Source organism: Macrotis lagotis, chromosome X, assembly GCF_037893015.1.
Source record: "Macrotis lagotis isolate mMagLag1 chromosome X, bilby.v1.9.chrom.fasta, whole genome shotgun sequence".
In the NCBI taxonomy this organism is placed as follows: Eukaryota; Metazoa; Chordata; class Mammalia; order Peramelemorphia; family Peramelidae; genus Macrotis; species Macrotis lagotis.
The window spans coordinates 44,481,872-44,495,901 of NC_133666.1; the positions used below are offsets into that span (position 1 = coordinate 44,481,872).

A 14,030-nucleotide genomic window follows, 5' to 3' on the forward strand; every position below is an offset into this window, starting at 1 on the left:
TCTCTGAATAACTTTAATATTTTTAATATTTTTTTCTGTACAGAAATGAGAGTTTAGATAATCCACCAACATGTTTGTTTATTTTATACAGGCAAAGGGTGGAGGATATGAAAGTGAAAGTGCCTATCCAAATGCTGAGCTGATATTTTTGGAAATTCACAATATTCATGTGATGAGAGAATCATTACGTAAACTGAAAGAAATTGTTTATCCTTCCATTGATGAAGCCAAATGGCTGTCCAACGTGGATGCAACACATTGGTTGGAATATATAAGGGTAAAGAGCTTCTGTCTCCTAACTGTGCTATTAAAACGTGTGATTGTAACAAAGCTATATTTGCATTTATCATACAGATGAATGTGTCTCTTGTTTCCTTCAGTTCAGAAATCTTGATATGTCCTGGGGGTGAAGGAAGAAGAGGTGTTGAGAAGTGGTACTTCAGAACAAGGATGTCAGTTAAATAAGGACATGGGTTCAGAGTGAAAAATTACCTTACATATTGAGATTCAGAGTCATTAACTGACTTGGAGTATAAGTAGCTTAACCAGTATTCAAGTGCTCTCCCTCTCCCTCTCCCTCTCCCTCTCCCTCTCCCTCTCCGTCTCCCTCTCCGTCTCCCTCTCCGTCTCCCTCTCCGTCTCCCTCTCCGTCTCCGTCTCCGTCTCCGTCTCCGTCTCCGTCTCCGTCTCCCTCTCCGTCTCCCTCTCCTCTCCCTCTCCCTCTCCCTCTCCCTCTCCCTCTCCCTCTCCCTCTCCCTCTCCCTCTCCCTCTCCCTCTCCCTCTCCCTCTCCCTCTCCCTCTCCCTCTCCCTCTCCCTCTCCCTCTCCCTCTCCCTCTCCCTCTCCCTCTCCCTCTCCCTCTCCCTCTCCCTCTCCCTCTCCCTCTCCCTCTCCCTCTCCCTCTCCCTCTCCCTCTCCCTCTCCCTCTCCCTCTCCCTCTCCCTCTCCCTCTCCCTCTCCCTCTCCCTCTCCCTCTCCCTCTCCCTCTCCCTCTCCCTCTCCCTCTCCCTCTCCCTCTCCGTCTCCCTCTCCGTCTCCCTCTCCGTCTCCCTCTCCGTCTCCCTCTCCCGTCTCCCTCTCCGTCTCCCTCTCCGTCTCCCTCTCCCGTCTCCCTCTCCGTCTCCCTCTCCGTCTCCCTCTCCGTCTCCCTCTCCGTCTCCCTCTCCGTCTCCTCTCTCCGTCTCCCTCTCCGTCTCCCTCTCCGTCTCCCTCTCCGTCTCCCTCTCCGTCTCCCTCTCCGTCTCCCTCTCCGTCTCCCTCTCCGTCTCCCTCTCCGTCTCCCTCTCCGTCTCCCTCTCCGTCTCCCTCTCCGTCTCCCTCTCCGTCTCCCTCTCCGTCTCCCTCTCCGTCTCCCTCTCCGTCTCCCTCTCCGTCTCCCTCTCCGTCTCCCTCTCCGTCTCCCTCTCCGTCTCCCTCTCCGTCTCCCTCTCCGTCTCCCTCTCCGTCTCCCTCTCCGTCTCCCTCTCCGTCTCCCTCTCCGTCTCCCTCTCCGTCTCCCTCTCCGTCTCCCTCTCCGTCTCCCTCTCCGTCTCCCTCTCCGTCTCCCTCTCCGTCTCCCTCTCCGTCTCCCTCTCCGTCTCCCTCTCCGTCTCCCTCTCCGTCTCCCTCTCCGTCTCCCTCTCCGTCTCCCTCTCCGTCTCCCTCTCCGTCTCCCTCTCCGTCTCCCTCTCCGTCTCCCTCTCCCTCTCCCTCTCCCTCTCCCTCTCCCTCTCCCTCTCCCTCTCCCTCTCCCTCTCCCTCTCCCTCTCCCTCTCCCTCTCCCTCTCCCTCTCCCTCTCCCTCTCCCTCTCCCTCTCCCCCGCAACCCTCCCAGCTTTGTCAGGAAAAAGTTTCCTCCATCCCCTATGAGGCACTAGTGATACAAAGACAGAAAGGAAACAGGTTTATCCTCAAGGAACATGAGTTTTAATCTAGCAAAAGGAAACATAAGTTGTGTGTGTGTTAGATTTTTTTTAAAAAATCAGCTGTACAAGGACAGGAGACACATGACTAGATAGCACTTAGGGTGAAAAGGATCCAAGGGTTTAATACTGAATTAGAAGAGTCATCAGTGGCTGCCAAGAAAAACCCTGTGATCACAAGCCTAGCATCCCATGTCAGAAAGGTAGTAGCAAGCTAGATTGTTGTTTGTGCCTCTCAGATTACCCTAGAATGTACCTCATTCCCAAAATGACAATAAGCCAGGAAAAAACCCTTGAGAGCAGGGAGAGGAGGGATGGTAAGTGGACTCCTGACCATGCCATGTGAGGGATCCTCCCCCACTTTTCATTAAGTACCTACTGTGTGCCACATGTCCGCTATCTGCTGAGGAGACAAAGGAAACAGTACCTGCCCTTGAAGAACATTCATTTGTTGTTTAAGGCATTGGGAATGTCCAGCTTGGACAACATAGGACTTGAGGAGAGCACAGTAAGCTACCTTTAGAGATCAAAAAATTACTGTGAAGAGATTTATTTTGCTTATCTCTGAGAAAAAGACACTGAGTAATAGATGAACAGTAAAGGGAGTCAGCTTTACATTCAATATCTTGATTAAGAAGATGAAGCTGCTCAAAACCAGAATGTCTGCTCCCTTTACTAAAGATATTTGGATAGAGAAGTTGGCCAGTCATTTGGGGAAGGGTCAGCCTGTGCATTAAAGCCCGTTACGATGCTAAGATTCTATATGCTCTTTAATTGATAATGAATTCTTAGTGAATATGTCCTTTGACTTCTTCTCCAAGGCAGAGTGGCATTGTGGGTAGTGTTGGAATTAGACAGGAGAGACTTGGGTTCGAAGATTCTCTGCTACTTCAGAGCTATTTGGCAAACGTGAACAAATTACTAGCCTCAGTTTCCTTCTTTGTAAAATAAAGATGATATCTATACTAGCTTTGTCACAGGGTTGCAAACATATTCAGATAAGAATGTATATAAAGCTCGGGCGGCTAGGTGGCGCAGTGGATAGAGCACTGGCCTTGGAGTCAGGAGCCTGAGTTCAAATCCATTCTCAGACACTTAATAATTACCTAGCTGTGTGGCCTTGGGCAAGCCACTTAACCCCATTGCCTTGAAAAATCTAAAAAAAAAAAGAAAGAAAGAAAGAATGTATATAAAGCTCAAAGAAAACTTTAAAGTTCTGTGGCGCTGACGATACCAAAGTAAGACAGGTCCTCATCTAAGGGCTCTTGCATTCTATGGAGAGGTTAGAACATGTTTAGAGATATAGACCTGCAGGGCATAATAAGAGTAATTTGGGGAGTGAATGGAACAGTAATAAGTTAGGGTAACTCTAGAAGGACTTACCTTGACTAAGCCTGGAAGGGAACTAAGAGTTCACAGAAGCATACAACCCTTAGTGGAGAAAAGGAATAAGGTTCAATCAATCTAGAAGCCTAGGCAGGAGCCAGATTGAGAAAGACTAAGGGTCAAACAAGAGGCAGCTGCTGAAGCTTCCTTTGCAGGAGAGTATTGGAGAAAGATGAGAGACTGAAAAATTAGGAGAGGGGGTAACCTCTTAAGGGAGATAGAAGAGGATCAGCTCAAGGCACAAGGGAAATCATCATGATTAGAAGAGAAAAAGGGGGGAAAGAATAGGAATGATTAAGAATTAGAGGGGTGGCTAGGTGGCACAGTGGATAGAGCACTGGCCCTGGAGTCAGGAGTAGTTGTGTTCAAATCCTCATAGACACTTAATAATTACCTAGCTGGGTAATTGGGCAAACCACTTAACCCCAGGTGCCTTGCAAAAAAAAAAAACTAAAAAACCTAAGAATTAGAAAAAGGAATTCCATCAAATGAATTCAGTTCTTTCATTGAAGCATTAGATGAAGCTCTATGTTTAGAGGAATTAGAAAAGGAGCTGGTGCAAATGGCTTGGCTAGAGGAGTGAAGAGAAGGTTTAGAATACTTGCTGTCCTATTAACCTGGATGTGAAACGTTTTTTATTAAAAGGTTTTGAAAATGTCTGCTTTTTTTTCTGAAGATGCTTCTTGCTGGGGCAGTAAGAATTGCTGATAAAATAGAATCTGGAAAAACTTCTGTGGTGATACATTGTAGTGATGGCTGGGATCGAACAGCACAGCTCACGTCTCTGGCTATGCTTATGTTGGACAGCTACTACCGCACCATTCAAGGATTTGAGGCCCTTGTAGAAAAAGAATGGACCAGCTTTGGGCACAGGTTTGCATTGGTAAGCCGATTGGTTAGCTGTGATGTCATCACCTTAAATATTTTCTGTTCTATACTAGGGATGGTTGGTTACTATAATAGAATAACATGAAATGCAAAATTCATAGTGTTCCTGATGGGATATTTTTATACTCTCCTTCTGTGTCCCCATTTCAATTATAGCTGACTCCTAAATGAATATCCAGGAACCAACTAGATCTTTGCAATTAGTATGTCCTGGGCTTTCCTTCAGAATATACTGAAAAGGGACATTTTCCATTTTAGTTAAAAACGAGAGAACAGTGAGTTTCTTTCAGGTTGTCAGTGCTGCTGAGAAGAGAAGACACTTTTAAAAGTTTTTCAAATAGTTACTTTGTGCTGTGTAATGAACTGCCGAGGTCCATGTAAATCAAGGACCTCAATGCATGTCCTGTGCAGATAGCTGGGCTTAAAAACATTTTTTAAATCATTAAGTTTGCTCATCACATGCATATTTCTTTAATAACCTCAGTTATGTGAAAGAAAGTGACAAAACAAGGGCAGCTAGATGGCGCAGTGAATAGAGCACCAGCCCTGAAGTCAAGAGGACCTGAGTTCAAATCTGCTCTCAGACATTTAATGATTACTTAGCTGTGTGACCTTGGGCAAGTCACTTAACCCCATTCCCTTGCAAAAAGAAAAAAGAAAATGACAAAACATCATTATGTAAGGGCGCAATAGAGAGACTGGAAAAGTCCCCAAATAAGAAGCCATAAAATTTATTTTCTTGCTTACTTTCATTATGCATTAGGATGTATAGCTTTATCCTTTTTTTCTTTTCTTTTTCTTAAAGAGAGTGGGCCATGGTGATGACAACCATGCAGATGCTGATAGGTCTCCAATATTTCTTCAGTTTATTGATTGTGTCTGGCAAATGACAAAACAGGTAAGAGACTTTGAAAGTGTCATGCAGTTGGCCCCTAGGTGTAGGAGTGGATAGAGCACCGGCCCTGGAGTCAGGAGTACCTGAGTTCAAATCCGGGCTCATACATTTAATGATTACCTAGTTGTGTGGCCTTGGGCAAGTCACTTCACCCCATTGTCTTGCCAAAAGAAAAGAAGACAGTATTGTGCAAGTATATCTTGTCTTTTGATTAAATTTATAAGGAAGTTGAAGTTTTGCTATATTTTCAGTGACGTTCTCAGATGGAATTAAGATGACCATTATGTATTCTTTGATGGAAAGACTGGAATTTTTGATGCTGTTTTAATCACTTTGATTGTATTTCAACATAGCACTGTCAGAGAATGTGTGTCATCTTTTGTACCTTTTCTGCCAACAGATGGGGATCACCTGCTTTATCATTCTCTTGGAGCCATAGTTGCTTATAACTTTGATCATTTTTCTCTTTCTGAGTTATTTTCTATCATATTATTGTGGTTTCTTGTGAACTATTTTCCTGGATCTACTAACTTCCCTTTGCATCGATTCAAATAATGCTTCCCAAGGCTCTGAATTCTTCCTATTCATTTCCAGGAGCATCATATTCATATCAACCATTTCCTAATTGGTAGGCTACCACATTGTTTCCAGTTCTTTGCTACCACAGAAAGTGCTTCTGTAAACATTTGGATACAAATGAGTCTGTTCCTTCTGTCTTTTGACCTCTTTGGTATCTTTGCTTAGTGGCAATACTGCTAACTTCAAAGACCAGTATGCATTTAGCAGTGACCTTCCCCAACCCCTTTTGCACCCTCAGGTTGCCTTCTAATCCTCTTTATTGCCCTGGCTTAAGAAGAGGAAACCTCTGTTTGTATGAATTTACTGAATCCCTCTACTGAATTAGATCTGTGAAAAATAAAAGTAATAAAATTACAGGACAAACTCATTTATCCAGAGGTTACTTCTCTGGCAGCCTACTATGTAATATTGCCAAGAACTCCGAAGTCAGCAAAGATCTGCCTCTGGAGAAGAAAATCCAATTCACGTATTTCATATACTTTGTTCATAAAACAAATGCTTCCCTCAGAACAACTTTCTCTTCCTTTATGTACCACTCTGATAAACTTAGTTATTTGATTTCCCAGATTATATACTAGAAATGATATATATTAGAAGAGCAGCAGAAGGAGAAGGTAGAGAACCAGTCCAGGCAGGCATGATGAGATCAACCAGAGGAAAAGTCTTCAAAATTCAGAGCCAAGTATGCATTAATAAGTCTCAGCTTTTCGCTTGTCAGATGCGGAGGTTGAAGGAGATATCTTCACGGTCCTCTATTTACCCTTCACTCTCTTTTCTTTACCCCACATCACCTGGCCAGGTTCTTGTTTGTAATATGTCAGTGTCTGCTGTTCAAAAATAGTGTAAAGAATATCTTCATTAGTGTCTAGACATCACCAGGGAGAAAATACAGCTAACTTCAAATTTAGGGGTTGTAGGTATCTACACTGAACTACCCTTGGTGGTTCAAGCCAGATTTTCCATGACTTCATCAGTTCAGTAATGGACAAAGAACCGGACAATTCAACATAGACTATATTGGTTTTACACTCATTCATTTGTTCTTAATGATAGTTACAATAAGAATATAATTTTTAAAAATTGTCATTAACTGATTTTTAAATCCAGATGCCCTATATGAAAATATGTACAATTTTTCAGCTTTTAAGATTTGTTTCACTTAAGACTGTTTAACACTCTTAAAGCTTAAAAGTTCACTAAGACTTTTGGTACACTATGGAGTAACAGAACAATTGCTTCTTAAATGTTATGTATATATGCAATTGACTCAAATGAGTTATGCAAGGTAAAGTGTACACTAATGAAAAAAATGTGATTTTTCTGGATTTTCTGGATCCGAAAAAAATGTGATTTCAGAGCTGGAGCCCTGAGAGGTTCAGTGACTTCCCCAAGGTCACACATCCAGGACCTGTTAAGAGGTACGACTTGAAATGGTTCTTCCTGACCCCAAGCTTCCTTTCCAGCCTCTCTGCCACAGGGTCTTAGTTTTTCATTTAATTGCTGTACTCAGGAAAACCTGAGCCATGCTAAGTCATGGAGTAAATCATCAGAAATTTCCAGGTAACTTGAATATGGAACGATGCTCATGGAGTCCCTTTTTCATAAAGGGTGTAGAGAGGCTGAGAAAACATATTTTTCCGCCATAATTTAAGAGAACCTTACTAATTTACACAAATACAATATATACTTCTGACTTGGGCTTTTGTTTTATCCTTGAAAATATAGTGACTGTTGTTGTCAGGTGCTTTTAAATAAATCTCAAACAACTTTCAAGGGGAGAGAGCAGAGGAGAAAACAATGACCAACTACTGGGACTCCCAGGCCCATTGTTTTAACTTACTTTCCATTTCTTTATATTACTAAAGGGTTTTTGCAAAGCAACATAGTATTAATTACAAGTGCCTGGGTACTCAATAATACACAGAAAAGGCACAAGCCAGGATCCAAAGGATAAAGGCCCCTGGAAAGGGAAATAGCAGGACTTACCCTTCAGAGCAAGGCAACATGCCCTCCAAAAATTACCTAAGCAACATTTTTCTTCAACCACCTGCTCTTTAGGGAGAGAAGTCTCATCCTGCCACCTCTGCTGTAGCAAAACCCCAACTGGATGCTATTTGTTGTGCCTAGTATTCTTTGTGTTAATAATGAGTCGCAAAATAGCATCACTGGAGGTCTTCAAGCTGAGGCTGGATGACCACTTGTCTGAGAAGTTGTTGAGAGAGATTTCTGTTCAGACATGGATCAGGCTAGATGACCTCTGAGGAGCCTTCCAAATGAGAGGCTGTTTGACAGAGATTGAATAGTAGAGGCAGCCTTTCTTGAACTGCTGTGATCTTTGTGTATCTGGTTAACACAAAAACACTAGTTGCTAGACTGTTCAAACATGGAACATCTGCTAGCTCCCAACTGGAGGAAAATAAGGACAGGTCTATCTGCACGATGTAAGAATTAACTCAAATCCCCATAAAGCAATAACAGATGACAGTGGCAAAAATCAATATTAGAGTGCAATTCCAGTGCCAAAGCCATAGAGCACTGTATCAGCCCAAGCAAATCAGACAGCAGCAGGTTGGCCAAGTATACTTCTCAGTCTGCTCTATCATTAATCCTGACTAATACATTTCTCTGTTGCTTGGGAGGTTTTAAACAAAATCTTTTCATGCTCTGGAATCTTTTCTTTGTTTAAAGTTATCAGCAAGCCCTAACCTACTTTCCCATTCTTTGTTAAAATTGCCAAAAGCTGGGGCAACTAGGTGGTGCCATGGATAGAGCACTAGCCCTGCAGTCAGGAGGACCTGAGTTCAAATCCAGTCTCAGACACTTAATAACTACCTAGCTTTGTGACCTTGGACAAGTTGCTTAACTCCATTGCCATGCAAATAAAAATTGTCAAAAGCCAACAGAGGGGCCGCTAGGTGGCGCAGTGGATAGAGCACCAACCTTGGAGTCAAGAGTCCCTGGGTTCAAATCCAACCTCAGACATTTAATAATTACCTAGCCGTGTGGCCTTGGGCAAGCCACTTAACCCCATTGCCTTGGGGAAAAAAAGCCAACAGAGTTGGATGGATAAAAGGTTTTTACTTTCTCTTGCCAAACAGTCATCATCTGTTCATCTTTGGTCAGATGCTAAGTTATGGCTAAGTGTGTTTATAGCTGATATGACTGTGTTTTTAGACTGTGTTTGAAATCTAGACTAAATGTTTCTTCATCTTTTTTTTAGTTTCCATCAGCATTTGAATTCAATGAGCTCTTCTTAATTACCATCTTGGATCACCTTTACAGTTGCCTCTTTGGGACTTTTTTGTGCAACTGTGAACAGCAACGGTTAAAAGAGGTAAATATACTCTACTTCTGTTTTATATCTATGATGTTCATCCAGATGGTTTTATAGTCTAGTAGGTTAATGTCGAGAATAAAAGTCAAGAGTGGGCCCTAGTTTCTTCATCACTAAATGGAAAGGTTGAAGCAACTGACCCTAACAGGCTTTTGTATGATTTTAGGGTTTTGTGTTTTCAAAGGCACAAAGGCTCCACGGGTGGCACTTAGCAGAAAGGTACATGAATAAGTGAAATGGATGGATTACCCAAGAACCTGCATGGCCAATAGTTTAACCTCCTTTGTCATTGAATCTGGCAAATATCGTGAGGAGTTGCATGTCATCTCCTAGTCCTTCTCTGATTGTTTTCTAATCATAGAAGTGACCTAACCTAGGGGAAGGAGAGAAAAATAGGGATTTTCTTAAATTAAATGAATAATCCTCCTGAATTCAGAGTGACTATTTTAAGTGAGGAATGGCTAGGTGGCACCTTTGGGTCAGGAAGATGATTCCTTCAGAGTTCAAATCTGTGACTCTAGGCAGGTCACTTAACTCTGCTTGTCTCAGTTTCCTCATCTGTAATTTGAGCTGGAGAAGGAAATAGCAAACCAGTCCAGTATCTCTGCCAAGAAACTCATAGATGGGGGTCACAGATAGTTGGACAAGACTAAAAACACAACTGAATAAAAAAAAAAAATAGGGGCATAAGCATAAGAGGAAGCTATAGATTTCAAGACAAACTCTCCTGTAAAGAAAGTTAATTCTCCAAGGGCAGCTAGGTGGCGCAATGGATAGAGCACCAGGCCCGGAGTCAGGAGTACCTGAATTCAAATCCGGTCCCTGACACTTAATAATTACCTAGCTGTGTGGCCTTGGGCAAACCACTTAACCCCGTTTGTCTTGCAAAAACCTAAAAGAAAAAAAAAAGAAAGTTAATTCTCATACTCTCCTGAAATGTCAAATAAATCATTGAATCATTAGCATTGAATATCCTTGATGTTCTTTCAGAGCCTTTAGTATCCAGTTCATTGATAAAAAAAAAAAAAGGGGGGGGCTTATGGCTGTCGTTGTAGTTAGTATGACATGCTGTAGCTGCTCCCTTGTTTACTCTTAAATCCTTATCCTCTACAGAAGTCACTTAAGTAATGTTAAAAATAATGATCGGCAAAGCTTTTCAGCATTTTGTTTGGTGAAGTGTCAGATAAGGTCAAAACAAATCTAAAACATTTCAAAGATAGGTATATATTAATTTATTTTCTTTTGGGGTGTGAAGAAATGGGCTGTACAATAAACCACAAACTGCTTCACATTCCTCTGAATTGCCACTAGCACAGTGCTACTAGAGAAACAAGATGAGAACAGAATATTTATCAGTATAAATTCTGATTTAATCGCTGTGTCTTTGACTAGTCAGAGCAATCAGTGATCTCTAATTTCATTAAAAGACTTATTATAATACAGTCAAAATTTGTCTGTAGTCAGTTAAATACTTCATTTCACACACACACACACACACACACAATCTAATTACTAACTCCTTTGTTCTTCCTTTGGGAAAAAGAATGGTAAAACCCAAAGGGTAAGGAAAGCCAGGTATACCCTGGCTTGCAGTCTGCATTTTGGGAAAATAGGATTTCAAAAGGTTCAGGGAAAGGATAAGTACCTTATCATTGATGAAGTAAAAATTATTGAAGTAGAAAGTATTCCCCAGTGGGATAAAGAGGAAGGAGTTTTCTCAAGAGCAAGTTCACCTTGAGTCTCTAGCATGTTTGTTGTGTCAGTCAAGAAAACTAATACAATCGTAGGCTTCATCGAGAGGGGCATAGGGTCTGCTAGTGGTTAGATGATAGCCTCATTGTCTGTGATCCTGGTCAGGCCATGTTGTTTGTTGTGATGATTCTATGTACCACACTTTAGGAAACTGGGAAACATCCAAAGAGGGTAACCAGGATAATGAAGGGCCTTAAGATTGTGCCTTCGGAGAGTTGGTTGAAGGGAATAAGCCAGGTGAAGAAAAGACTTGAGACTTATGATGGCTATTCTTTTTTTCTTTCTTTTTTTTTTTTTTTGGCAAGGCCACACAGCTAGGTTATTATTAAGTGTCTGAGGCCTGATTTGAAATCAGGTACTCCTGACTCCAGGGCCGGTGCTGTATTCACTGTGCCACCTAGCCTCCCCAAATGGCTGTTCTTTAAGTATTTGAAGGGCTGTTATATGAAAAAGGCATTAGCCTTCTTCTCTTTGGCATCAGAGGTCACAACTAGGAATGTAAGCAGAAGTTGCAGAGGCAAATTTAGATTTGAGATCAGGGCAAAACACAAAACTTGCTGACAATTAAAACCATCCTGAAATTAAATGGGTCGCCTTTAGAAACCATCAGATTAGTTCCCTCCCATTAAAGAACTCCAAAGACTTGGTGAGAATTTTGCAGAGAGGAATTCTTTTTCAAGTCTGGGTTGAAGTAGATGTTTTTTAGGTTTTTTTTCCACTCTGAGATTCTCTGCTTCTGAAATTATTAAAAGCTTGAGGGGGGGCTTTCATCTTTCTATTACAACCAAAAGAGTTAAAATAATCTTGTCATCCTCTGCAGCAAAACCTTCCCAAAATCTTCTGAAGTGCTGGACAAGTGTCTTAACTGTCAGCTTGAGACCCTGGGTAAAAGTCAACCTGATAGAGAGCAGCAGCCATTTCACCTGTCTTGGCAGTGTGTGGGCACTGAGGAGCCTTGCTATTATTCTTTCAGTAGAGATCTGACTACTTTGTGTGGATTTAGCATGTCCATGTTTGCCCTTTTCCCCCACTCCTTTGGAATGTGAGATCTTGGGAGGCAGAGACTATTTTTTATTTTTGTGTTTCACCTAACAGATGCTTGGTCAGTGTCAAATTCAGTTGAGTTATCTTCTCCTATGAATGATGTGGCCTGCATTGGATTTGATTTTGGATTCTCTTTTTGATATCCTTTGAAATTGCCCTCTGATATGGCATTATTGGCAGGGTATCATTGAACTTTGCCCAGAAATCTATGACCAATCATAGGGAAAAGTCTACCATACTTTACAATAGAAATATTTTTCCCCGATTAAACTTAAAATCTGATGCTTTGCATGGAAAGAGGTCCTGATTTTTTTTTGGGGGGGGGGGGGTTAGGTTTTTTGCAAGGCAATGGGGTTAAGTGGCTTGCCCAAGGCCGCACAGCTAGGTCATCATTATGTGTCTGAGACTGGATTTGAACTCTTGACTCCAGGGCCGGTGCTCTATCCACTGCGCCACCTAGCTGCCCCAGGACCCTGTTTTTTTTTTTCCCAAAGACCACATGAGCAGAACTATTAGTTATTTAATAGGTAATTAAGATGAAATGGTCACTAATTGACTCTGTCTGAGGGTTAGAGGGTTATGATTAGAGAGCTTCATCATGATGTGGTTGGGTGATGAACTTTTTGTTTACAGCATCTCTCAAAGATGATCACCTAAATTGTAAAGGAGTGAATATACCCTCTGCCCTTTGACCTGGTCAGAACATATTTGCTAGGGACAGCTAGGTGGCGCAGTGGATAGAGCACCGGCCCTGGAGTCAGGAGTACCTGAGTTCAAATGTGACCTCAGACACTTGATAATTACCTAGCTGTGTGGTCTTGGGCAAGTCACTTAAACCCATTGCCTTGCAAAAACAAAATATATTTGCTGGATGCCATATTTTAGGAAGAACCCAGATAAACTGGGAAATATTCAAAGAATATCAGTTATGAACTAGGAGTAAAGGGTGAATTCAATGCATCAAATACTGTGCTGAGCTTTGGGGCTCTTGTCATGCCAAGGCAGGGCAGCCAGCATTTATCCAAGCAAAAAGTCAGACAGACCGACAATTCCTAGCTCCAAGGAGCTTATGTTCTAATGCAAAATGATAACTCAGTAGGGAGCTGAAAAGCAGTGGGGCAGTTGAAGTGTCAAAATTGGCAAAACCAGAGGCCGAGCCAGAAGAGGAATAAAAGTAGACTAGCTCCCCAAAATGAAGGCCCCTAGAGGAAGTCACAGTGGGAGGAGAGGATTGGCTCAATCAAGATATTTAAGGGTTTGCAGAACCCTGGCACTGAAGGAAGACCCAGTGGGAATCAGCAGCTGAAGCATGCTAGCAAAATCTGAAAAGTCAGCAGCAGAGCCTAGAGGGGCAATGACAGCGAGCAGCTTCTGCTCCTCATGCCTCTAAGGATCAGTGATTCATCTACTCTCTCCAGGAGCTACAGAGGCAGCTAGGTGGCCCAATGGATAAAGACTGAGTTCAAATCCAGCTTCAGATGCTTCCTAGCTGTGGGGCCTTGATGAGTCCCTTTACCTCTGTCTGCCTCAGTTTCCTCATTTGTACAATAGGGCTAATAATAGTACCTACCTTCCAGGGTTATGAGGAAAAAAATGAAATATTAGTCAAGTGCTTTGCAAACCCTAAGACACTATTAAAATGAAACAATCCCCTGCTCTGGAGCTTAGATTCTTCTGTCAGACAGGCTCTAAGTCTCAGTGTAAGATCATTTGAAGGAAAAGCATGACCATTGTAGAGTACATAGGAATGATTTCCTAGAGTAGATGAGACCTGCACTGAACCACAAAAAAGATAAGAGGAGGAAAGGAGTGAATGAGGGATGATTCCCATGGAGTTTGGAGAGACTGAAACATAGAATAATGAAGGGGAGTGTCTGAGGCAGGAAAATTAACTTAAACCAGATTATTGACGGTCTTAATTGCCTGCTTAAGCAGTTTGGATTTCATCCTGTAGGCAGTGGAAAGGCATCAGTAGTGGCAGGTTTAAAAAAGATTGTAGTATCTAGTTTGGTTTTTTTCGTCCCTTTACTTTGCCAATATAGCCCTCTACCCCCCCCCAAATAACAAGAAGTAGAGTTTCAAAACAAGCGGGCCATTAAAAATTGATGAACACTTTGATCAAGTATGAAATATTTGCTGTGTTTCCAGAACTCTGAAAAGAGGGGAGGAGACAGGCAGCGGGGCTTCTGACTCTGGTCACTGGATATGCTGTTATAGCCATTATAATGGATCCTTGTTCTAGTATTTTTTG

The 14,030-nt window shown here is 42.2% G+C and overlaps 1 protein-coding gene across 3 annotated transcripts in view; it reads left to right on the forward strand.

Moving 5' to 3' along the window:
• MTMR1 (myotubularin related protein 1) overlaps positions 1 to 14,030 on the forward strand; it is a 71,547-nt gene that overhangs the window by 40,651 nt on the left and 16,866 nt on the right. For all 3 annotated transcript variants that reach the window (XM_074200614.1, XM_074200616.1, XM_074200617.1), the window contains 4 exons: positions 92 to 277; positions 3,964 to 4,170; positions 4,981 to 5,073; positions 8,870 to 8,983. In XM_074200614.1, the coding sequence (XP_074056715.1) occupies positions 92 to 277; positions 3,964 to 4,170; positions 4,981 to 5,073; positions 8,870 to 8,983 (600 nt within the window). The remainder of the gene's footprint in view (positions 1 to 91; positions 278 to 3,963; positions 4,171 to 4,980; positions 5,074 to 8,869; positions 8,984 to 14,030) is intronic.